The 26,453-nt window shown below is 40.5% G+C and overlaps 1 protein-coding gene and 1 long non-coding RNA gene across 3 annotated transcripts; one reads left to right on the top strand and one right to left on the bottom strand.

Moving 5' to 3' along the window:
* Positions 1-39: 39 nt before the first annotated feature.
* LOC140478666 (uncharacterized) lies at positions 40-25,899 on the top strand. 2 transcript variants are annotated; one of them, XR_011960837.1, is made up of 3 exons: positions 40-126; positions 17,677-17,786; positions 18,911-25,899. It is a non-coding gene; the product is annotated as an uncharacterized lncRNA (long non-coding RNA). The 2 variants fall into 2 exon arrangements; XR_011960838.1 differs by having other exon boundaries at positions 46-230.
* mrpl44 (mitochondrial ribosomal protein L44) lies at positions 11,036-26,453 on the bottom strand. Its single transcript, XM_072571896.1, has 4 exons — positions 26,249-26,453; positions 17,071-17,539; positions 12,760-12,938; positions 11,036-11,318 (listed from the first exon to the last, which is right to left on the bottom strand). The coding sequence occupies exons 1-4, from the start codon at positions 26,419-26,421 to the stop codon at positions 11,150-11,152; spliced, it is 990 nt and encodes a 329-aa protein (XP_072427997.1). The 5' UTR covers positions 26,422-26,453; the 3' UTR covers positions 11,036-11,149.

The raw sequence follows: 26,453 nt of genomic DNA, 5'->3' as shown, positions 1-26,453 counted from the left end.
TAGTGACGGACCGGGGCGGGGTAGGGGGAGAGTATGTGAGGGGAATGTCACTGTGGTCTTTGTGTGGAGGGAGAAACGGAATTAACCCTAACAGTCTGGTCGGACTCTTCTTCAGAACCGACAGAGGTTGGAACAAATAGTCTTTTATTTTCTGTATCCTTTTGACCAGTGACAGAGGAGGAACCACAGGCCTAAAGCAAAAAAGGACTTCTCCAGAAACGTGTCATAAGGTTCAAAATAAAGTCATGATATGGAGATGCCGGTGTTGGACTGGGGGTGGACAAAGTTAAAAATCACACAACACCAGGTTATAGTCCAACAGGTTTGATTGGAGACACACTAGCTTTCTGGGCGCTGCTCCTTCATCAGGTGGTTGTGGAGGACACAATTATAAGGCACAATTACATTGTACTTTGCTCAAAAACTACATGCATTCATGTAAAACTCTGATCACAATTTTTAGATTAGAATCAATCTAAACATCATGGCACAGACAGAGAACTTGGGCGTAACACATTCAACATATTGTGTAGCTAACACCAATTGTTACATTTAACCTGAGAATGCAACTTTTTAAAAAAAGTTTCTGATTTACACATGAAAGAAGTGAAACTATCATGGTATTCGAACAGATGACAGACTTAACAGACAATCAAGATATTTTTTAATGTATAATTTCAGTTACATCTCACTGTAAACTTTTGCTATAAATAGGAGAAAGGCCAATTTTGATGGTATTAGGCAAGAACTTTCGAAAGCTGATTGGAGGCAGATGTTCGCAGGTAAAGGGACGGCTGGAAAATGGGAAGCCTTCAGAAATGAGATAACAAGAATCCAGAGAAAGTATATTCCTGTCGGGGTGAAAGGGAAGGCTGGTAGGTATAGGGAATGCTGGATGACTAAAGAAATTGAGGGTTTGGTTAAGAAAAAGAAGGAAGCATATGTCAGGTATAGACAGGATAGATCGAGTGAATCCTTAGAAGAGTATAAAGGAAGTAGGAGTATACTTAAGAGGGAAATCAGGAGGGCAAAATGGGTACGTGAGATAGCTTTGGCAAATAGAATTAAGGAGAATCCAAAGGGTTTTTACAAATACATTAAGGACAACAGGGTAGCGATGGACAGAATAGAGGTAAAAACAATGACTGCAGATGCTGGAAACCAGATTCTGGATTAGTGATGCTGGAAGAGCACAGCAGTTCAGGCAGCATCCAAGGAGCAGCCAAATCAGAATGGACAGAATAGAGCCTCTCAAAGATCAGCAAGGCGGCCTTTGTGTGGAGCCACAGAAAATGGGGGAGATACTAAATGAGTATTTTGCATCAGTATTTATTGTGGAAAAGGATATGGAAGATATAGACTGTAGGGAAATAGATGGTGACATCTTGCAAAATGTCCATATTACAGAGGAGGAAGTGCTGGATGTCTTGAAACAGTTAAAGGTGGATAAATCCCCAGGACCTGATCAGGTGTACCCGAGAACTCTGTGGGAAGCTAGAGAAGTGATTGCTGGGGCTCTTACTGAGATATTTGTATCATCGATAGTCACAGGTGAGGTGCCGGAAGACTGGAGGTTGGCAAAAATGGTGCCACTGTTTAAGAAGGGCGGTAAAGACAAGCCAGGGAACTATAGACCAGTGAGCCTGACCTCAGTGGTAGGCAAATTGTTGGAGGGAATCCTGAAGGACAGGATGTACATGTATTTGGAAAGACAAGGACTGATTAGGGATAGTCAACATGGATTTATGTGTGGGAAATCATGTCTCACAAACTGGATTGAGTTTTTTGAAGAAGTAAAAAAGAGGATGGATGAGGGCGGAGCAGTAGATGTGATCTATATGGACTTCAGTAAGGCGTTTGAAAAGGTTCCCCATGGCAGACTGATTAGAAAGTTAGATCTCATGGAATACTGGGAGATCTAGCCATTTGGTTACAGACTAGCTCAAAGGTAGAAGACAGAGGGTGGTGGTAGAGGGTTGTTTTTCAGACTGGAGGCCTCTGACCCGCAGAGTGCCACAAGGATCGGTGCTAAATCCTCTACGTTTTGTCATGTACATAAATGATTTGGATGTGAGCATAAGAGGTACAGTTAGTAAGTTTGCAGATGACACCAAAATTGCAGGTGTAGTGGACAGCAAAGAGGGTTACCTCAGATTACAACAGGATCTTGACCAATGGGCTGAGATGGGCCAATGGGCTGAGAAGTGGCATATGGAGTTTAATTGAGATAAATGCGAAGTTTTACATTTTGGGAAAGTAAATCTTAGCAGGACTTATACACTTAATGGTAAGGTCCGAGGGAGTGTTGCTGAACAGCAGGTTCATAACCCCTTGGAGTGCAGGTTCATAGCTCCTTGAAAGTGGAGTCGCAGGTAGATAGGATAATGAAGGCGGCGTTTGGTATGCTTTCCTTTATTGGTCAGAGTATTGAGTACAGGAGTTGGGAGGTCATGTTGTGGCTGTATAGGACATTGGTTGGACTACTGTTGGGATATTGCGTGCAATTCTGGTCTCCTTCCTATCGGAAAGATGTTGTGAAACTTGAAAGGGTTCAGAAAAGATTTACAAGGATGTTGCCAGGGTTGGAGGATTTGAGCTACAGGGAGAGGCTGAACAGGCTGGGGCTGTTTTCCCTGGAGCGTCAGAGGCTGAGGGGTGACCTTATAGAGGTTTACAGAATTATGAGGGGCATGGGTAGGATAAATGGACAAAGTCTTTTCCCTAGGGTTGGGGAGTCCAGAACTAGAGGGCATGGGTTTAGGGTGAGAGGGGAAAGATATAAAAGAGACCTAAGGGGCAACCTTTTCACGCAGAGGGTGGTACGTGTATTGAATGAGCTGACAGAGGATGTGGTGGAGGCTGGTACAATTGCAACATTTAAAAGGCATCTGGATGGGTATATGAATAGGAAGGGTTTGGAGGGATATGGGTCGGGTGCTGGCAGGTGGGACTAGATTGAGTTGGGATATCTGGTCGGCATGGACGGGTTGGACCGAAGGGTCTGTTTCCATGCTGTACATCACTATGACTCTAAATTCTATGCCTTACTATTGTGTGCTCCACAACCACCTAATGAAAGAGCAGAGCTCAGAAATTAGTACTTCCAGTTAAATCTGTTGGACTATAACCTGGTGTGTGATTTTTAGCTTTAAATAAAGAACTGCAGATTATGGAAAACTGAAACAAAATCAGAAATTGCTGGAGAAACTCAGCGGGTCTCACAACTTCTATGGGGAGAAACACAGTTAACGTTTCAGGGCCAATGAGCCTTCTTTGAACTGATGTAAACCACAAGAAAGGTGGGGTGTGTAATGACACCTCTGAACAGGCTTGATTAGAAAATACCTAAAGAACGGACAAAAAAAGACCGTTAAAGAAGAGTCACTGGACTCAATCTTAACTCTGCTTTCTCTCCATAGATGCTGCCAGACCTGCTGAGTTTTTCCAGCAGTTGTTTCAGAGCTTCAGCATTTGCAGTTTGTTTATTTTCATTATAAAAGACAGGGTTTTTAAAAAATATTTTTGATGAAATAGTGATGTAAAATGGCTACAAATCAAGGTGTGAAATGGAGAAAATTGATCCTTTCTACTTAAATAAAACAATACAAAGCCATGGAGGGTGAACGGGCATTACACTGTCGCTTTCTGAAGTAACTGAATTAAACTTTAAGATAGTTAAAATGCTGAAGTAGAAATGAGGTGTTGTTCCTCGAGCTTCATTGGAACATTGTAACTGACAGAAATGCTAATATGAGAACAGGGTGGTTTATTAACATGGCAAGCAACCAGGAGGTCAGGGTTGTTCCTATGGATGGAGTGGAGGCGCTTTGTAAGCAGTTACTCAGTCTGTTTGGTCTTGCCAATATTCTGATTTGTATACTGTCTACAATCACAGTAAAATAGGACTGCAGTCACATTATAGACAGTAATGTACCAATCACAGTAAAAGGAATAACAGCTTCTCTGTGTTGGCAAATCAAAACAAAGGCAATTTTTTGTTTCAAAATACTCTAATATTTGTCCAAAACTCATTGTGGGGAAAAGGAAAGTGTAGATCTGACAGATTTCCTATCCTCCTCTAAAATTTCCACATGCTGAACAGCTGCATCTTATTCTGACTGTGGAAGGACTTCATTGTCTATACATGTAAAATTACACTTCCCATATATATTGACTCTTGAATCACATTTAATGTGAACTTGAGTATTGCTTCTTACAAAAATTATCAGAATAAAGTTGTAGCTTCAGCACTGGCACAAATTTAGATTTCAATTTTAATGGTTTTCCACACATAGTTTATTTAAGGAAGAATAAAGCATTGGTATAAGATTTGTTACCAAGAATCAACTCCATTTCATCGACCCTTTGTGATATTAGAAGTTAAATTTATTTACAGATACAAGCTTATACCACTATTATGCTAACAACATAGTTATTAAGTTGGAGATACAGTGTTGTAATGGAGAACTTTAAAATTAGAATGAATAATGCAGTCACTGACCGCTTTGAAGGCAGATTGGACAACTTGTACTAGTGTTATACAAACGATACTCCAGAATAATCTAAAAGCAATTCTGTTTTATTTCAATCCATTCACAGAATGTCAATGTCACTGGCAAAGACAGCATACATTGTGCATTCCTAACTGACTGCGTGAAGGTGGTAGTGAGGCACTGTCGGTGAACCTTTGCAGTCAGTACGGGGAAGGTATTCACACAGTACTGTTAATTAAGGTGTTCCAGGATTATGATCTAGCCAGTATGAAGGAACAGTGATATATTTCTATGCAAGAGTGTTGTGTGATTTACGGGGAATTTGAAAGTGGTGGCATTCACATGTGTGTGCTGCTGTAGTCCTTTTTAAGTGGTAGAGATTATGGGTTTTGGCTATTATTAACAAAGAAACTTTAGCAAGTTGCTGCAATGCCTTCCTGTTGAATTCACACATTGCTGCAACTGTACATTGGTGTTGAAAAGGATGAACATTGAAGGTCATGGGTGAGATGCCAATCAAAAATACTGCTTTATCCTGGGTGGAATCAAATCTCTTGAGTGTGTTTGGAGCTGCAGTCATTCAGGTAGGTGGAGAGTCTTCTTTCTTGCTCCTTAGAAAGGCTTTGGGAGGCAGTTGGTGAGTCACACTTTGCATAACCTGCTATTGGAGCTATTATATTTATGTAGCTGGTCGAGTTAATTTTCAGGTCCATGGTGACCCACAAGATATTACTGATGGAAGAAATGCAATGATGGTAATGCCATTGAATGGTGGTTAGATATGCTGTTAATAGAGGTGGTCACAGCCTGGCATTTGTGTAGCTGAAATACTGAAACACTTATCAGGCCAAGTTTGAAAGTTGTCTCAATGCTGCACTTCAGTAAGGACTGTTTAGATCATCTGAGGAGTAAGAAATGGAACTAAACATTGCACAGTATTCTCCAAGCATTTCCATTTCTGACCTTAAGATGGAAGGCTCATTCGTGAAGTAACTGAAGATGGCTGTCATAAAGAATTGGCCTCTTACAACTGTAGTCATGCTATGTATCAGTACAACTGATTGAAGGATTCCTCTCCAGTGCCAGTGCTTTAAATTTTACCACGGCTTCTTGATGACACAGTTGATAAATCCTGCCTTGTTGTCAGAGGCGGTCAGTCTTGCAATGCCTGTGGAATTTGACTCTTCTGTGCATGTGGACCAAGTCTATAATAAGTTCAGGATCCAAGTGAGAATGGTAGAATCCTTATTGAGGAATGTTAAAGGGTTGCATGTTGCTTGCTAATATGCTCAACATCTTTCATCATTTTGCTAGTAATTGAGAGTAAACTGATAGGGTGGTAATTTACCAGATTGGCTTTGTTCTTTTTAAATTGTAAGTAAAATCTGATGGAAATCAGCAGTTACACAGGTTTCAATTCTTACCCTTTAATGTGTAAAATTAGCAATGGTTACAACTTGAGTATGACCTTTGCTACCATCAATGTTGATGAGAATCAAAGATTCTGCTACCAGTTAAACATTGGAAATTTGACTAAATACATAAAATAACTAAAACTTTAACTTACCTGCTAAAAAACAAATACTGTAGTTAAATCGCATTATGAGGTAGCATTACCAAAACCGCAGCACTGATACATTGGACAAACAGGCAAAAAACTAGCCATCAGGATACATGAACATCAACTAGCCACAAAATGACATGACCCATCCATCCTAGGACAAGCCAAACAGAGACACGCACGAGAATTCCTAGAAGCGTGGCATTCCAACTGGAACTCTATCAACAAACACATTAACTTGGATCCCATTTACCACCCTGCAAAAAAGAACAGGAAATTATGTCACCACAGGAAATGACATCACCAACCCAAGGAAACTCAAACACATAAATTGAAAGCGGGCCATACCACCACTGCTTCATCTGGAGACTTACTGATGATGTTACCTAATATGGTGACAAAACGTGTGAAAATGAAACTTCCAGCTCAGCGAGCAAACATTCAGAACCTCAACCTGAGCTACAAATCTTCTCAAAACTCACTAACTGTAGCTTCAACTACAGAGTGTTTCATTAACACTTATACATACAACACATGCTTGAGGGTAAAAATAAAAATCTAGGAAAGCTACCATGTAGTTATGAAAGACATTTTTTATTCTATTATTTTTAAACATTACATGTTCGTATTTCTGGATGTTGGTTCTCTTGTACATTTCAAATTATTTATTAGAAACAGAATCTAGGAACTATTTGGCACAATATGCCTTTCCACCATTCAGTATGATTGCAGCTGATCCTCTACCTCAATGCCTTATTCCCACTTATTCCTCATACCTCTTGATACATTTATAATCTGAAAGTTGTCTTTTCCTTTCTTGAATATATTCAGTGACTTGGCCATTGGTGGTTCGGAATTCCACAGGCTCTTGGTATCATAGTAATAGGAAGAGTAGGCTACTTGGCCCGTCAAGCCTGCTCTACCATTCATTAAGATCATGGCTGATCTATCCATCATCTCAGCGCCTCCTACCTGCATTATTCCCATTATCTGTAATTCCCCTACCATGCAAAAACCCATCCAACTGTGTCTTGAATATATTTAATGAAGCTGCCTGTACTGCTTCCTTGGGCAGAGAATTCCATAGATTCATTATTCTCTGGGGAAAGCAGTGTCTCCTCATCTTTGTCCTAAATCTACCCCCCCTTAATCTTGAAGCCATATCCCCTAGTCTCATCCACCAGCAGAAACAACTTGCCGGTCTCTATTTAATCTAACCCTTTCATAATTTTATATGTTTCTGTAAGATGCCCTCTCATTCTTCTAAATTCTAGTGAGTACAGTACCAGGCAGCTCAACCTCTCCTCATTGGGTCATCCCCTCATCTCCGGAATAAACCTGGTGAACCTCCTCTGCACCACCTCCAAAGCCAGTATATCCTTCCTCAAGTAAGGAGACCATAACTGTGCACAATACTCCAGGTGCGGCCACACCAACACCTTGTACAATTCCACCAGGACCTCCCTCCTCTTAAATTCAATCCCTCTAGCAATGAAAACCAATATTCTGTTTGCCTTCCTGATCACCTATTTCACCTACAAATCAACTTTTCACGATTTACGTACAAACATTCCTAAGTCCCTCTGCACATCACCATGCTGCAATCTTTCACCATTTAAATAACACCCTGACCTACCATTTTTACTTCCAAAGTGAATAATCTTACATTTACCAACATTGTACTCCATCTGCCAGATCCTTGTCCACTCACTTAACCTATTTAAATCTCTTTGCAGACCTTCCACATTCTCTGCAGTTTGCCTTTCCACTAAATTTAATGTCACCAGCAAACTTGGAAATGTTACATTCGGTTTTCTCTTCCAAATCATTTATATATATAATGAACAGTTGCAGGCCCAACATTGACCCCTGCGGCATCCCGCTCACCACTGATCTCTAACCAGAGAAACAGCCATTTCTCCCAACACTCTGTTTTCCATTAGTTAACCAGTGCTCTATCCATGCTAGTACATTCACTGCAACTCCATGCATTTTTATGCATGAATCTTTTATGCGGCACCTTATTGAACGCCTTCTGGAAACTAAAGTATACAACATCCACTTGTTCCTCTCCAACAACAGTGTTTGTTACATCCAAACATCGTTCCCTTCCTGAATCCATGCTGCGCTTGCCTGCTGGAACCCTTTCCATCCAGATGGCTCACTTCCCCTATAGTAGTTTCCTCATAATGGTCTACCCTTTATCCTGACACTGTATCCCTGGTCTAGTCTCCCCGACCAGAGAAAACACTCATTGCATTTAGTCTATCAAGCCCTGTTAGAATTTTATAAATTTTAATCAAATCCCTGTTCATCCTTTAACACTCCCTTGATTCCCAGCATCAGCCCAGTGAACCTCCCTCTGTTCTTTCTTAGGTTGGGAAATAAAAACTGCACACAAGGCCCTGACTACATGAAGTCATCCTTAGTTCTGAATTCAAAATCTGTTGCATTGAAGATCAATACACCATAGTGTTCCTAAGTGCTTGCTGCACCTGTCTGTCTAATTGACTGCAGTATAAGGACACCCTGATCCCTTTGTATATTCACAATTCCCAATGTTTCACCATTGTATTTGTAACTGTTTACCTCATTATGAAACTTACAAAACTGAATTAACAAAAATGTTGATGGATAAGTATGGCTTTAAAGATTCCTCCTAACATTAGGAAAACTTCAGAGAACACCAGAATGAAATAAAATTTGAATAGTGTTCCTTCTCTCAATAATTTGTTGTTGTACTGATTTCACCCAAGAAGCTATATTATGTTCACTATTTGGATTAATATAAAATTATTTCTGGGGATAGTCACAATATAAAGTAACTTTACATTCTGTGCATGGTGCAGACATAGACCAGGTTTCTACTTTGCATAAATTAACTCATATATAGCCTCGTTTGTGTAATCTTTCTAACCCTTTGGATTGCATTTCATCACTGCATATAATGAATGAAGTGCAAATGGCAAACTGTTGAATACATCTACCTGTCCACAGTGCCTAATTCAATAGTATGCTTTTTAAGCTTGCCAGTGGATGTGAACATAGTTGGTGTAAACCTTGCTCTCTTACCTTTGTTATACGTACAAGTTTCCTTCTACCTTTCTGTGTTACTTGGGGAAATCACCCATAATTGTATTTCCTTCCATGAAAGGAAAAATCAGATCCTACAGAACTGAAGTAAAGTTATGGAGGAAAAAAAATAAGTTGGTACAAATCTATACCAACATGAGGAATGTATAGAGGCTGCCAGTACTATGGAATTGAAGTTACTACTTATTAACAACCAATGTGACACCCTGCATAGAAATGCCTTTAATATCAAATCAATACTTCTACATTTTGGAATTCAGGTGTAATAGTTTTAATTCAGTTTTTTCTGTATTTCAAAACATGAAACTCAAATTTGAGTAGGAACGCAATGTCCTCCTTCAATACCACATTCACGCACAATACTGAATGTCAACAAAGTAAACATAAATAACCATGACTATATCAAAAGGATGTGACCAACAAATTCCCTCTCACACTAAGGTTCCAAGAGAGTAACAAGATGGATACTGATTCTAGACCCAGAAAGCAGTAGGTTATTCAACTCATTAGGTTTGTCCTGCCATTCAATGAGTTTATGACTAATGTCACCTAATTCCTTTAAACTCTTGGTCAACAGAAGCTTTAAGTCTGAAATCAACAATTGATCTACTGCCAACTGCCTTTGTTGAAGGCTCATAAATTACCATATCCTGTACAGGTGGCCATGCCTCCAAACCTCATTCCTGAAGGGTCTATTCTAGACTTCCCAACCAGTAGAATTGTTGCATATACTCATCTTTAAAATTTTGATCAAACCAAATCCTTTCTTTTTAGTTTGAGAAATACAACCGTCACTTGTAATGTTTTTAAAACTTAGCATCTAGATACCATTCTGGTAAATCTGGGTCACACCATCTCCAAGGTCAGAAGGATCCTTTCTAGGATTCGGGCCCAGAACTGAATAGAATCATCCAGATGTGGTCTAATGGCTTTGTGTAGATATTGAGGAATATTTTTTTCTTTTGCCTTTCAATATTCAAAACAAAATACATCATTCCATTGGCTGTTTTGATTAATTTCTGCACCTGTCCATGATATTTTAGAGATGTAAATGAATCCCAAATTCCTTTCAATCTACACAGTTCCTAAAGTTTGACCATTTATAAAGTATTCAGATCTATCATTATTTTTGTATCTGAAGTGGATGACTTTGCACTTAACTATATTCAAATATTTTTATCACAGTTTTGCCCATCACTCATTGGATGAGTGGTTGAGACTTCAATCGATATTCCTGGTAAACTGCACTCTGGATAGGTCATTAAGAAGTCAAGTTATTAAAAGAACAAAGTACAAATAACAAATAAAATTACAGCACAGGAACAATTCCTTCAGCCCTCCAAGCCTGCACCAATCCAGATCCTCTATCTAAACCTGTTGCCTATTTTCTAAGGATCTGCATCCCTCTTCTCCCTGCCCATACATGTATCTGTCTAGATTCATCTTAAATGATACTATTGTGTTTGCCTCTACCACCTCCACTGGCAATGCGTTCCAGGCACCCACCACCCTCTGCGTTAAGAACTTTGCACACATATCTCCCTTAAACTTATCCCCTCACCTTGAACTCGTTATGCTTCGTAAAAGTTTCTTGCTATCCATCCTGTCTATACCTCATGATTTTTTAAACCTCAATCAGGTCCCCTCTCAACCTCCGTCTTTCAAATGAAAATAATCCTAGCAAGCTTTGAGAAGATTTGTAGCTCGGGTTGAGGTTCTGGATGTAAGTTTGCTCACTGAGCTGGAAGGTTCACTTTCAGATGTTTCATGACTGGGACAACACATCCTTTCCAGTACATCTTTATCCTCTTCACAACATGACAGCCAGAATTGTACGCATCATCAGGACACAATGCCCCAAATACTTTTTGCAATGAAAACTGAAAACTGATTTTGAATGTTTTTATTTCAGCTGTGCAAATGTTCATCATTTTACAATGGTTAATGTCCTATAATCAGGACTATTACTTGATGACAAATCAGATGGGATGAGGCCAGCACATTAATTGCACAGAGCTTTAGCTGCTGTGGGTTGCTTTGTGGGATTTGAATAATCCCAAGGTCGTCTGTTTTCTGTATAGCCATAAATTTTACGCAGTGCTACTCGTGCTGACTCTTCTTCTGCTGACAGCACAGTTTCACCAGGTCCTTCTGCAATTAGTTGCTTATCACTGAAACAAGACATTGAAATCTGTTAATCCCAGCATTTCAAGGTCAGTACTACTACATTTTCTTATAAACGTAAGACAGATGCATTTACCAAGTATAATTTAAATGTATGAGTTACTTGTCACACGAAATTGAACAATGCAGGCTTCATGAGGTAACTATTTCACAAACCATTCAAAATCTTTTATCTAACCCAGTCAATTAGAAAAAAAAACTAATTGTTCAGGGAAGTTGAGCAAAACTTAAAAATTAAAACTCATGTCTGAAAGTTGAAAGTCCAATTTAATTATGTAAAATAAATGACAATTCTAGGAATATTTAATACATGCAACTTGACTGAATGGCCCAAGAAAAGAGACATTTCCTTTTAAGCATTCATGCATTTTTAGGAGTTGATCTCTTTTCTCTGTTCTATTTTAATTTAATAGAACAGCTGCACTCTCATATCCAAAGTATTTGATTCCATTTTCGGCACTTCTCTCACCCTTCATTCATCAACTCTTCTCTTTCTTCTATTCCAAATGTACCATATACCAACTCCGTACAGGCAAAATACCCCAACTAATCATTGCATTGCTCAAGGTAGCACCAACAAGTCAATGGCTTTTAGCTGTTTCATTTAAAAATGATGTTCTCTATCGCAATATTTGGATTTAAACATTTCACAGATGCCTGGCAACTGCAGCTTTTAGTCTCCTATGTTGGATTGACAAGTGGCAGGACTAAGTGAGGACTGCAGATGATGGATATCAGAGTCAAAAAGTGCGGTGCTGGAAAAGCACAGCCGGTCAGGCAGCATCCGAGAAGCAGGATTACCAGCTCATTCTGAAAGGCCTATCACGTAAGAGGCTAAATAACATATCATCCTGATGGATATATATTACTACTTCTTTATTGCCCTGCAAAACTCTATCAACACTAGGACTACAAGATTATTAACACAAGACTTGCAATGGTTCAAGAAGAGATGTCACTATCAGGTAGCTCTTGCAGATGCAAAATTACTGTTTTAAAAATGAGCAATCTTTAAATGGAGCATTCCTTAACATTAATGCAGCTGCTCGTACAAAAACTTTCACTGCCTGTTCATAATGTGAATCAGCAATCCTAAACTCATTTCCCACAACAGCAACCCACTCATGCAATCAGCAACCCTGCCCACCACTTTAGTTCTGCAGCCATTAAATTATCCTTCTATCCAGCAATTCATAAAACATGCTTCCAACAATCAAGAACGCCATCAACCCTTCGTGTTCCACTGTTCCAAACAGCTTTTAAGCTTCATTTCTGAGACCTAACATTTTACAGCCTGCAATACATTTATATGATGAGCAAGAGGAAACATATGAAATGCTTTTTTACAGCAGTTCCATTCATACTTATTAACCATAGAGTTTAAGTCATTGCCACTCCATAGCATGTTGACCAAAATTCATCAAGTACCTGTATAATCCAACAAAATACACTGGGAGCACAGTGCTGACTCCAGACTGTCTCGTCAGTCTGGACTCAGGAAGAGCCATCTTCCTATTCTTCAGCTCTTCCACCAATAGTCCCATGGGATTAACAATAGGCCAGATTTCAAACAGATCCTTACCAATAAGTTGAGAAATTAAGAAGTCCTATAAATTAGAAAACACATTACAACATAAAGTTAAATTCTGTATTCAAAAGTGAAAGCAGGAGTGAACATTTCATGAACTGTTAGTAGATTGTTACAAATTCACAAAGCATTTGAATCATTAGAGACAGCATGTAACACCATGTTAATAACACAAGCCACCAAACATTGCATTCACGGATATAAATAGTTACTTTTGGTCTTGGTTCAAATCATACAAAACTGCAAACACAACAGACACAACCCAGAGTTATATTACATAAGAACATAAGAAGTAGGAGCAGAGTAAGCCATCTGGCTGTTCAAGGCTGCTGTGCCATTCAATAGAATCATGGCTGATCTTTTGTGGCCTCAGCTCCAATTACCTGCCCGCTCACTGTATCCCCGAATTCCTTCATTGTTCAAAAAAGAACTATCTTAGCTTTAAAAACAATTACTGAAGTTGCGTCAACTCCTTCACTGGGCAGGGAATAGGTTCACAACCCTCCGGGTGAAGAAGTTCCTTTTCAATTCAGTCCTAAATTTACCCTCCTTAATTTTGAGGCTATGCTCTCTTGTCCTAGTTTCACCCACCAGTGAAAACATCCTTTCTACATCTATCTTATCTATTCCCTTCATAATTTTATACGATTTATAAGATTCCCCCCTCATTCTTCTGAATTCCAACGAATATAATCTCAGTCTACTCAGTCTCTCTTCATAAGCCAACCCCTTCAACTCCGGAATCAACCTAGTGAACCTCCTCTGCATCCCCTTTCCTCAGTAAGGGGACTAAAGCTACACGCACTACTCCAGATGTGGTCTCACTAGCATCCTATACAGCAGCAACGTAACCTCCCTGCTTTTAAACTTAATCCCTTTAGCAGTGAAGGACAAAATTACATTTGCCTTCCGAATTACCAGTTGTACCTGCAGACTAACCTTCTCTGCTTTGTGTACAAGGATACCCAGGTCCCTCTGCATAGCAGCACGCTACAACTTTTTACCATTCAAGTAATAGTCCTTTTTACTATTACTCCGACCAAAAGGGATGATTTCACATTTATTCCATCTGCCAGACTTTTGCCCACTCACTTAAAGTATCTATGTTCCTCTGCAAAGTTTCACAGTCTTCTGCACACTTTGCTCTGCCACTTATCTTAGTGTCACCTGCAAACTTTGACACACTACACGTGGTCCCCAACTCCAAATCATCTATGTAAATTGTGAATAACTGCGGTCCCAGCACTGATATCTGAGGCACACTACTACTCACTGATTGCCAACCAGAATAGCACTCATTTATCCCCACTCTTTGCTTCCTGTTAGTCAACCAATCCAATACTTTACCCGCAATGCCATGCAACTTTATCGTATGCAGCAGCATCTTCTGCAGCACCTTGTTGAAGGCCTTTTTGAAATCTAGGTACACCACATCAACTGGGTCCCCATTGTCCACCTTGCTTGTAGTGTCTTCATAGAATTCCAAAAGATTAGTTAAGCATGACTTGCTCTTCATGAAACCATATTGCGTCTGCCCAATGGGACAACTGCTATCTAGATGCCCTGCTATTTCTTGCTTGATAATAGACTCAAGCACCTGCCCATTACAGAAGTTAAGCTAACTGGTCTATAATTTCCCATCTTTTGCCTACCTCCCTTTTTTTTTTTAACAGTGGTGTCACATTTGCTGTTTTCCAATCTGCTAGAACTGTCCCAGAGTCCAGCGACTTCTGGGAAATTGCCACAAATGCATTTGCTATTTCTCCCGCCACCTCATTTAGTACCCTGGGTTGCATTCCATCAGGGCCAGGAGACCTGTGTATCCTTAGCTCCATTAGCTTGCCCAATACTACCACTTCTGAGATAATGATTGTTTCCAGCTACTCACCTACCTTTGTCTCTTTGTCAAATTACTGGCATGTTACTTGTGTCCTCCACTGTGATGACCAACACAAAATACCTGTTCAATGCCTCAGCCCTTTTCATCCTATTCCATGATTAAATGCCCCTGCTCATCCTCTAAAGGATCAACGTTTACTTTTGCTACTCTTTTTCATTTTATCTATTTCTAGAAACTTTTGCTATCTGTCTTTATATTCTATGCTAGTTTTCCCTCATGTTTCATCTTACCTTTCGTTATAGATCTTTAAGTAGCTTTCTGTTGACCTTTAAAGCTTTCCCAGTCTTCTAGATTCCCACTGATCTTGGCCATTTTGTTTGCCTTCGCTTTCAATTTGAGAGCCTCCCTTATTTTCTTAGACTCTGGTATTTGATTTTATCTTGACACTCTCCATCTGAACTTTAAATTCAACCATAGTGGAATTCTGTCAATTCAACTATATAAATGAAAACCAAAGCCCTCACTTTGTAAATTTCAAGTTTTTAGCTGGTTAATTGAGCTGACATACGCATAGTTGCCATGTGAGGGTGAAGCAGCTTTGCTCTGCAGATGCAAAAATATTGTACTCCATATCAAGGGCAAAGTCAGGCCCAACTCAGAATTTACAATGCAACATCTTAGCATTAGTTTGAAATCAAAAGCATTTGACACTAACCCTCCAGATATATTTTAATAATGAGGAAAAATACAATGATATGCATAAATATTTAAATCTGAACGTAAGAAATCATCAGAAACAGCGCTCTCAAGAGCCCAGCAAAGTGTGCCCAGCTCATGACTGGACTAGCAGATTCCATATTCGATTCTCCCAACGTCACTGCCTCCATCTGAATAGTGCACAATCCAAATGCATCTTAGTCAAAACTTGTGTCTGACCAAGGTGATCTTATTCTTTCACTTTGTACAAAATTCAAGCAATATTATTTGACATTTCCATAAAGTTCTTGTACATTACAGGTCTATTTTTCATGTCTGAGAAGATTCTGCTAATTTTCTCTCCTCATAAACATTCAAGGATGTGTTTGCTAAGTGCTCTCCAGTATTTTGACTGTTTCATCTTGTATTTTGAGTGCAATGCATTTTACAAGTCCCATTGTACAAGAGGAGTAATTTTTCTCTAATCGCAATCTACTATGTTGCTATTGCAAAAAAAAAACAATTTAATGATCTCAGAGAAGCCATAAGGTTGGCAGATGTAGGGAATATGAGTGTTTTGAGATTAAAGCACATTGTTAGGACAAAATAGAGGTGGTTTTACTCCATGTCTGGGTTTGTTCTTTATGCAGTAGAGCAATTTTGATTCTGGTTGATAAAATAATTAGAAACATTTCACTTCCCATCACTGACACTCACCTCATTAATCACAAACATTTTCCAAGGATCTTAGCTAAGAATTCAAACCTTGGCAAATTTCTACTATCTTGAGATAGACTACACTCATTTCTTTATTTTGTTTAAAGTTCAGTAAACACATTTCCTCAACAGTACGAGCAATTTTGCTGAACATTTTCATTCCACATCACTTCCAATCACACAATTTGCCCAATGGGTATTTTATCTTGAAATCATCTGTGTTTTCACCTTTCATACATACTGGCTGTATAACAAGAGCTAAACTCTACAGTTTCTGACATAAATTCATTTCCTCATTATTCATTTCCTCTTTTAAGCCTGAATGTAAAACCTATCCCTTTGACTATGTTTTTATTACCCCTTCTAATATCTTTTTCAGGGTGTCAGAATTATCAAGCACAGAGGGAGGAGGCAATTCAGCCAATCATGTTTGAACTGGCTGTTCGAAAGAACTGTCCATTTGGTCTTGATCCTTTGACCTTCCTCATGGTCCTACAATTTTTCTCCTTTACAAACATACATTCAATTCTATTTTCAAAGGAAGCATTAAACTGCTTTTACCATCCTTTCAGGTATTGCATTCCAGATCATAAAACAATTCTCATTATCTCCACTGGTTAGTTCGTTAATTACCTTCAACCTCAAACCGCTCCGGTTACCAAGCTTTCTGCGAGTCTCACTATTCATATTTGTTTGTGCTTCTGAGAAACATCTTGGGTCATTTCTTTATGTTGAAGGTATAATATAAATTATATGAATACAACTTGTTTCTGCTCTCACAACTTGTAAATCTGCGTGAACCTTAGGCAATTGTCACCGTACCGAGTGTAGTTCCTTGTTATTATTTAAACATGCAATATAACCCACTACCCACACCATTACCACCCCAATATCTTACCCTGACAAATAAGGTGGCTCTTGCAGGTCCACTGCTCTCTAGCAAAGCTCCAATAAGAGCAAAGAATGTCTTTTGTAAAACCTCTTGTGGCACTGGAAACTCTGCACTTAGTGTCAAGTCTTCAACAGCTAAATTCCTGGCCACATGGCACACAATCTGTGACCCAGTGATGTGACCAGTAAGTGCCTTAACACCATCGGCAGGTAAGTTTGGATAGGCACTACTGAAACAGTCTTGGAGGTATTTATTTGCTAACGATAAACCTTTCTCAAATAACTGCTGGTTGTCTTTAAGATTTAATGTTATTTCCTCTCTTTCCAGTTTAAGCTCCCGGCGACGTGCTTCCTCAGACATGATGTAACAGGGATTAACAAATGCTGTTTTTAGAAGATCCAGGTTGAAATTCTCATTAAGACGATGACTGAAGGCCTCTACTTCAGCATGATAGTCCCAGTTAGGTTGCTGTGACCTGAAATGCAACAAAATATTTTAAAGTCAGCTTACAGTAACAAAAATTGCTTTTCACCTTCACAGTTTCACCAGTTATTGAAGCTTATATCAAAAACAAATATCAATCTAAAATTGTGTACTCCTATAACATACTAGAATCCAATGCGAAGACTTCGAGATGATGCTCCCATCTGCAGATAAAAGGAAGTTGGGTCTATCGTAAACTACCCTGGAAGGGGAAGATGTTTCAAACATTTGAACAACAGGTAAAACTAGCTGTCTCATGCTGCCACTACACTATGACTCCAAGAGTGTTTTTTCACATGACATCTCTCCAAACACACAAATAAGTAACATGATATCCGAGTGCTGCACTATGCCTGGTATGTAGACCTTTCATCCCTAAGACTGGGGACTACATCAAACAACACACCCCACTGACCAGAAACTAGACTAGCCATATAAATACTGGACTTCAAGAGCAGGTCAAAAGCTAGAAATCTTGCACTTTCTAACTCCTCAAAGCCTGTCCACCATTGACACGACTCAAATCAGGAGTGTGATGGAATACTCCTTACTTGCCTGGATGAGTAAAATTGCAACAACAATCAAGAAGCTTGACACTAAGTCACCTGATTGACACCAGATCCACAAAACATTCAGTTCTTCCACCATCGACACTCAGAAGCAGCAGTATATACAACTGACAAACCGCACTGTGGATATTCAGTAGGGCTCCATACACAGCACTTTCCAAACCACTACCATCCAGAAAGAAATGATGTGGAGGTGCTGGTGGGCAAACTCAGAATTCACATGACACCAGGTTATAGTCCAACAGGTTTATCTGAAATCACAAGCTTTTGCAGTGCTATTCCTTCTTCAGTTAATCAGCGCTGCGAAAGCTTTGATTTCAAATAAGCCTGTTGGATTATAACCTGGTGTTGTGTGATTTCTGACCTTATCTAGAAAGAAAAGAGAAACAGATGCATTAGAACACCACTACTTGCAAGCTCTCCTCCAAGCAACTCAGTTCAGACTTCGAAATGAATTCTTGATCTTGCAGCGTTGCTAGGTCAAAATCCTAGAACTCCCTCATACTCTTTTGTGGGACGACCTACAGCACAAGAACCGTGGTGGTTCAAGGCAGCAGCTCACCACCACTTTCTCAAGAGCAACTAGGGATGGACAATAAATGCTGGTGAAGCCAGTGATGCCTACATCATATATCTGAATAAACTTATTAACTCAGCCAAACTGCTCTTCCAGTGGTGACCTTTTTAAAAACTTGCTACGGCTAATTACTTCAGAATTTGAGAAAAAAAATTGAGATTTGTTTTTAACCCACCAACTGTCAGCATCAGTTTTACCACCCTGTTCTGTCTTCCAGATAGAATCACTGAAAATGTACAGCACCGAAGAGGTCACATGGTTCAAACTATCTGCACTGACCAAAAAGCAAGACTTCCAACATGTGGTCTACAACTTTGTTGCTTACAGCACTTGAGGTGCATATCCAAACACCAAGATGAATGACACAAACTAGGAATGTCATCTGCCAATATCTATGCCTTCTCTGAGACACATCATTAGTCTCTATTTCACATTCCCTCAAACAAATCAAGATAGATCAAGATCTAAGCTCTGCTGTCCTGCCATTTTCAGTTGAGAATGATGGTGGCCAATTAAACAACTCACTAAAGGAGGAGGTTGCAAAAACATTCCCATCCATATTTATGGATGAGCCCACTACATCATACATCTAATTCAAAACATAAGGCTTCAAGTGTATGATTTATCTCGGCCTCCTCCAGTGATCCCTAGCATCACAGATGCCAGTTTTCAGCCAATTCAATTCACTCCATGTGATATCGATTGGAGGCATTAGATAGTGAAAAGGCTATGGGCCTTGATAATATTTGGCAATAGTACTGAACACTTGTGCTCCAGTAGCCATGCTGCATAATTACAGCACTGACATCTTGAGAAAATTGGAAGAAAGTGAGGACTGTAGATGCTGGAGATCAGAGTCGAACATTGCTCGAAATGTCGATTCTCCTGCTCCTCAGATGCTGCCTGACCGGCTGAGCTTTTCCAGCACACTTTTTAAATGTGGAAAATTGCCCAGGTATCTCCTGTATGCAAAACGTAGGAAATTCCAACCCAGCCAACTACTGCCCCATCAGTCTACTGTCGATCATCAGTAAAGTGATGGAAGGTGTAATCAATAGTGCAATCAGGCAGCATCTGCTCTGCAATAACTTGCTCAGTGATGCCCAGTTGGGTTCTGCCAGGGCCACTCGACCCCTGACCTCATTATAGCCCTGGTTCAAACATGGATAAAAGAGCTGAATTTCTGAGGTGAGGTGAGAGTGACAGCCCTTGACAATGAAGCTGCATTTGACTGAACATGACATAAAGGAGCCCTAGCAAAACTAGAGTTGATGAATATTAGGGGGCAACTTCTCTGCTGATTGGAGACATACTTGGCACATAATAAGATGGTTGTGGTTGTTCGGGATCAGTCATCTCAGCTCCAGGATATCTCTGCTGGCGTTCCTCAGGGTAGTGTCCTAGGCCTTACCATTTTCAGCTGTTTCATCAATGACCTTCCCCCCCCAATCATAAGGTCAGAAGTGGGGATGTTGGACGATGAATCACTATGTTCAGCACCATTCACGACTCCTCAGATACTGAAGTGGACCACGTACAAATGCAACAAGATCTAGATAATCCAGGCTTGGGCTGACAAGTAGGCAGTAACATTCGTGCCACAAATGCCAGGTAATGTCCATCTCCAATAAGACAAAATATAACCACTTCTCTTTTGATATTCAATGGTGTTACCATTACCAAATACCCCACTATCAATATTCTAGGGGATACCATTAACTGTACAAAACCTGTTGCCATCTACAAAGCACAAGCCAGGTTGTGATGGAATACTCCCCAGTTGCCTGGCTGGGTGCAGCTCCAACAACACTTAAGAAGCTGGGCACTGTCCAAGGCAAAGCAGCCCACTTGACTGGCACCACATTCACAAACATCCACTCCCTCTACACTGACTATCAGTCGCAGCAGTGTGTGCTACCTACAAAATGCACTGCAGAAATTCACCAAAGATCCTTTTACAGCACCTTCCTACCCACAACCATTCCTATCTGAAAGGACAAGGTCAGCGATAAATGGGAACACCACCACTGCACTCCAGATTTTAACTACTCATGATGTGAAGAAGTTTATCCACAGGCTGATTTTGTTTGTGTCATCAATTATTTTAAATCTGCGCCCTCTTCATTCTGATCCATTCAAGAGTGGGAAAGCCTTCTCTGTATCGACTGTCCAGACCCTAGTGACTTGGATTATTTCTATTAAATCTCGTCTGCTCCATTTATTCGCCAAAGAAAACTGTCCTACTTTTCCTTTATAATTTAAGCTCCTCATCCCTAAAACTATTCTCATGGAACTCTTGTTTAACATGTATACATAGAAACAGAGAAGAGGAACAGAGTAGGCCAGTCAGCCCCTTGAGTTGTTCCACCTTTCAATGTGATCATGGCTAAACATCCAATTCAGTATCCTTTAATCCCTTCAGCCCCAACAACTAAATCGAATGCCTTCTTAAAAACATTCAATGTTTTGGCTTTAATCACTTTCGTTGGCAGAGAGTTTCATAGAATCACCATTCTCTGGGTCAAGAAACTTCCCACCTCAGTTCTAAATGGCCTACCCATATCCTTAACAACCTGTGGTTATGGACTCTCTGCTTATCAGGAACACCCTTGTTGAATCCACCCTAACTAGCCATAGAGATGTACAGCATGGAAACAGACCCTTCGGTCCAACTCATCCATGCCGATCAGATATCCCAACCCAATCTAGTCCCACCTGCCAGGACCTGGCCCATATCCCTCCAAACCCTTCCTATTCATATACTGGATGTAGGTTTGCTCACTGAGCTGGAAGGTTCATTTTCAGATGTTTCGTCAGTGAACCTCCGGACAAAGCATTGCTGATAATTCCTGCTTTCTATTTATTTGTTTGGGTTTCTTTGGGATGGTGGTGTCATTTCTCAGGGGGTGGTAAATCAGGTCCAAGTCAATGTGTTTGTTGATAGAGTTCCGATTGTAATGCCATGCTTCTAGGAATTCTCGTGCATGTCTCTGTTTGGCTTGTCCTAAGGTGGATGTGTTGTCCCAGTTGAAGTGGTGTCCTTCCTCATCTGTATGTAAGGAAAATAGTGAGAGTGGGTCATGTCCTTTTGTGGCTAGCTGATGTTTGTGTATCCTGGTGCCTAGTTTTCTGCCTGTTTGTCCAATGTAGTGTTTGTTACAGTCCTTGTACAGTATTTTGTAAATTACATCAGTTTTGCTTGTTGTCTGTATAGGGTCTTTCAAGTTCATTAGCTGGTGTTTTAGTGTGTTGGTGGGTTTGTGGGCTACCATGATGCCAAGGGGTCAGAGTAGTCTGGCAGTCATTTCTAAGATGTCTTTGATGTAGGGAGAGTGGCTAGGGTTTCTGGACATGTTTTGTCTGCTTGTTTGGGTTTGTTGCTGAGAAATCTGTGGACTGTGTTCATTGGGTACCCTTTCTGTTTGAATACACAGTATAGGTGATTTTCCTCTGCTCTGCATAGTTCCTCTGTGCTGCCGTGTATGGTGACTCTTTGAAATAATATTCTGATGCAGCTTCGTTTGTGGGTGTTGGGATGATTGCTTCTGTTGTTCAATATTTGGTCTGTATGTGTTGTTTTCCTGTAGACGCTGGTTTGAAGTTCCCCATTGACTGTTCGCTTTACTGTGACATTTAGGAATGGCAGTTTGTTGTTGTTTTCCTCCTCTTTAGTGAATTTTATTGCCAGTAAGGGTGGTGCAAAATACCATCCAAGGACTAAATCCTTTTTGAACGCTTCCAAGTTTCACAACTTCTTTCCGATAGGAAGGAGACCAGAATTGCATGCAATATTCCAAAAGTGACCTAACCAACATCCTGTACAGCTGCAACACGACCTCCCAACTCCTGTACTCGATACTCTGACCAATAAAGGAAAGCATACCAAATGCCTTCTTCATTATCCTATCTACCTGCGACTCTACTTTCAAGGAGGTATGAATCTGCACTCCATGGTCTCTTTATTCAGCAACACTCCCTAGGACCTTAACGGTAAGTGTATAAGTTCTGCTAAGATTTGCTTTCCCAAAATGCAGCACCTCGCATTTATCTGAATTAAACTCCATCTGCCACTCCTCAGCCCATTGGCCCATCCTGTTGTAATCTGAGGTAACCCTCTTTGCTGTCCACTACACCTCCAATTTTGGTGTCATCTGCAAACTTCCTAACAATACCTCTTATGTTCACATCCAAATCATTTATATAAATGATGAAAAGTAGTGGACCCAGCACTGATCCTTGTGGCACTCCAATGGTCACAGGCTGAAAAACAACCCTCCACTACCACCCTCTGTCTTCTACCTTTGAACCAGTTTTGTATCCAAATAGCTAGTTCTCCCTGTATTCCATGGGATCTCCCATGGGCAACCATGTCGAACGCCTTACTGAAGTTGATATAGATCACGTCTACCGCTCTGCCCTCATGAATCCTCTTTGTTACTTCTTCAAAAAACTCAATCAAGTTTGTGACACACGATTTCCCACGCACAAAGCGGTCTTGACTATCCCACATCAGTCCTTGCCTTTCCAAATACATGTACATCCTGTCCCTCAGGATTCCCTCCAACAACTTGCCCACTACTGAGGTTAGGCTCACCGGTCTATAATCTCCTGGCTTTTCCTTACCATCTTTCTTAAATAATGGCACCACTTTTGCCAACCTCCAGTCTTCTGGCACCTCACCTGTGACTATCAGTGATACAAACATCTCAGCAAGAGGCCCAGCGATGACTTCCCTAACTTCGCACAGAGTTCTCGGGTACACCTGATCGGGTCCTGGGGATTTATCCAATTTTATGCGTTTTAAGACATCCAGCATTTCCTTCTCTATAATATGGACATTTTTCAAGATGTCTAGATTAGAGTGGTGCTGGAAAAGCACAACAGGTCAGGCAGCATCCGAGGAGCAGGAGAGACCTCCTGTGCTTTTCCAGCACCACTCTGATCTCCAGCATCTGCAGTCCTCACTTTTGCCTATTTTTCAAGATGTCACTATCTATTTCCCTACATTCTATACCTTCCATGTTCTTTTCCACAGTAAACAGGAATGCAAGATACTTGTTTAGTATCTCCCCATCTCCTGCAGCTCCACACAGAGGTCACCTTGCTGATCTTTGAGGGGCGATATTCTCTCCCTAGTTACCCTTTTGTCCTTCATGTATTAGTAAAAACCCTTTGGATTCTCCTTAACTCTATTTACCAAGCTATCTCATGTCTCCGTTTGCCCTCCTGATTTGCCTCTTAAGTATACTCCTACAGCCTCAATGCTCTTCTAAGGATTTACTCGATCTCACCTGACATAGGCTTCCTTCTTTTTCTTAACCAAACCCTCAATTTCTTTAGTCATCCAGCAATCTCGATACCTACCAGCCTTTTCTTTCACCCTAACAAGAATACACTGTCTCTGTGGACTCGTTATCTCATTTCTGAAGGCTTCCCATTTTCCACCCATCCCTTTACCTGCGAATATCTGCCCCACATCAGCTTTTGAAAGTTCTTGCCTAATACCATCAAAATTAGCCTTCCTCCAATTTAGAACTTCAACTTTTCAACCCGGCCTTCACTTTTCCATCACTATTTTAAAACTAATAGAATTATGGTCGCTGGCCCCAAAGTGCTTCCCCACTGACACCTCATTCACCTGTCCTGCCTTATTTCCTAAGAGTAGGACAGGTTTTGCACCTTGTCTAATAGGTACATCCACATACTGAATCAGAAATATTTCTTGTACAAGCTTAACAAATTCCTCTCCATTGAAACCCTTAATACAATGGTAGTCCCAGTCTATGTGTGGAAAGTTAAAATCCCCTACCATAACCACCCTATTATTCTTACAGATTGCTGAGATGTCCTTACAAATTTGTTTCTCAATTTCCCACTGACTATTAGGGGGTCGATAATACAATCCAAATAAGGTGATCATCCCTTTCTTATTTCTCAGTTCCACCCAAATAACTTCCCTGAATGTATTTCTGAGAATATCTTCCCTCAGTACAGCTGTAATGCTAACCCTTATCAGAAATGCCATTCACCCTCCTCTCTTGCCTCCGTTTCTATCCTTCCTGTAGCATTTGTATCCTGGAACATTAAGCTGCTAGTCCTGCCCATCCCTGAGCCACATTTCTGTAATTGCTACGATATCCCAGTCCCATGTTCCTAAACATGCCCAGAGTTGATCAGCCTTCCCTGTTTGGCCTTTTGCATTGAAGTAAATGCAGTTTAATATATCAGTCTGTATTTTAATTTATATTCTCCCTTCAGAATCTCATCCTTTTCCCTTCCTATGTCGTTGGTACAATGACTTCCTGCTGGGCCCTCTCCCTTTTGAGAACATTGTGCACCCTCTTGGAGACATCCTTGATCTTGGCACAGGGAGGGAACACACAATTTTTCACTGCTGGCCACAGAAACGTGGAGCCCGATGTACCCTTCGTTGCATTACAGCCTCTCTCAATATCAGAGACTTGGCTGTATGTGCTACATTCCCCTGAAAATCCATCATTCCCTACATTTCCAAAACAGCATACTTATTTGAAACGAGGATAGCCACAGAAAACTCCTGCACTACCTACTTACCTCTTTTACCTTTCCTGGAGTTAACTAATCTATGTGAATATATCTGCGACTTTTCTCCTTTCCTATAACTGCCATTCATCACACCCCCTTGCTGTTGTAAATTCCTCATTGTCTCTAATTGTCACTCCAACTGATCTATTCCATCTGATAGGATTCACAATCAACAGCATTTATTGCAGATGTAATCCTCAGTAACATTAAAAGGTTTCTATGATATCCTCCCTCATCCTTCTCAACTCAAGTGGTTATAGCACTAACTGATCTAGTGTCTCTTCATACATTAGTCCTGCTATCCCAGAAGTCTGTCTGATAAACCTTTGTTGTATTCCTCCATAGCCAGAATATTCTTCCTCAGATGAAACCAAAACTGTGCACAGTACTTCAGGTGTGATCTCATGAAGGCCCTGTATAATTACAGTAAGATACCCCCACTTCTGTACTTAAATCCCTTCCTCATTCTCTGTGGTGCCCAGTTCTGGACAGAATACTCCATCAGAGGTCACCTCCAATCAACATATCCTCCTTGTTTATGTAATCTGTAATGCTATTAATAAAGCCGAGGACGTGTTTTATTAATCTCAATCTGTTTTTCCACCTTCAATGACTTATGCAAACATAAACGTAGGTCCCTCTGCCCTTTAGTTTTATACCATTATATATTGCGTTTACATTGTTTCTACTAAAATAAACCACTTGTCACTTCTCACTTTTAACTTCATCTGCCTCCTAATTATGTCCTCTACCAAGAAACATATATTAACTATCACATATAAATATTGGAACAGGAGGCCATTCAGCCCCTCAAGCTTCTTCACCCTTTCAACGAGAACATGGATGATATGTGGCCTAACTCCATAAATGCAAGGTGCTCTAATAGTCTTGCATATTAAGTGCAAAATATGAGAATCAACATTCACCCGAAGCACCGTTTATACTGGGCACTGCAGGGCCTGAGGCCTGCTGCCCATGCACTGTTACACACCGGGGTTTCGGCGGCGGAGGCCCTTCAAGTTTCTTCTTCCTTTCCATTAACTGTACGTAAGCTCTCATCCATCGTTTCTTCTCCCTAGTTTGTGTGAATGAGATGGTCTGGCTGAGGGCAAACCGTTGTCCGAAGGGACCGAGAACGCGGCGTGACAACATCACCGCCGCCATCACACCGGCCAGACTGCGGCTGCGCACCAGAT

The sequence above is a fragment of the Chiloscyllium punctatum genome, chromosome 6, assembly GCF_047496795.1.
Source record: "Chiloscyllium punctatum isolate Juve2018m chromosome 6, sChiPun1.3, whole genome shotgun sequence".
NCBI classification, from domain to species: domain Eukaryota; kingdom Metazoa; phylum Chordata; class Chondrichthyes; order Orectolobiformes; family Hemiscylliidae; genus Chiloscyllium; species Chiloscyllium punctatum.
This window is presented reverse-complemented; position numbering and strand designations above follow the sequence as displayed.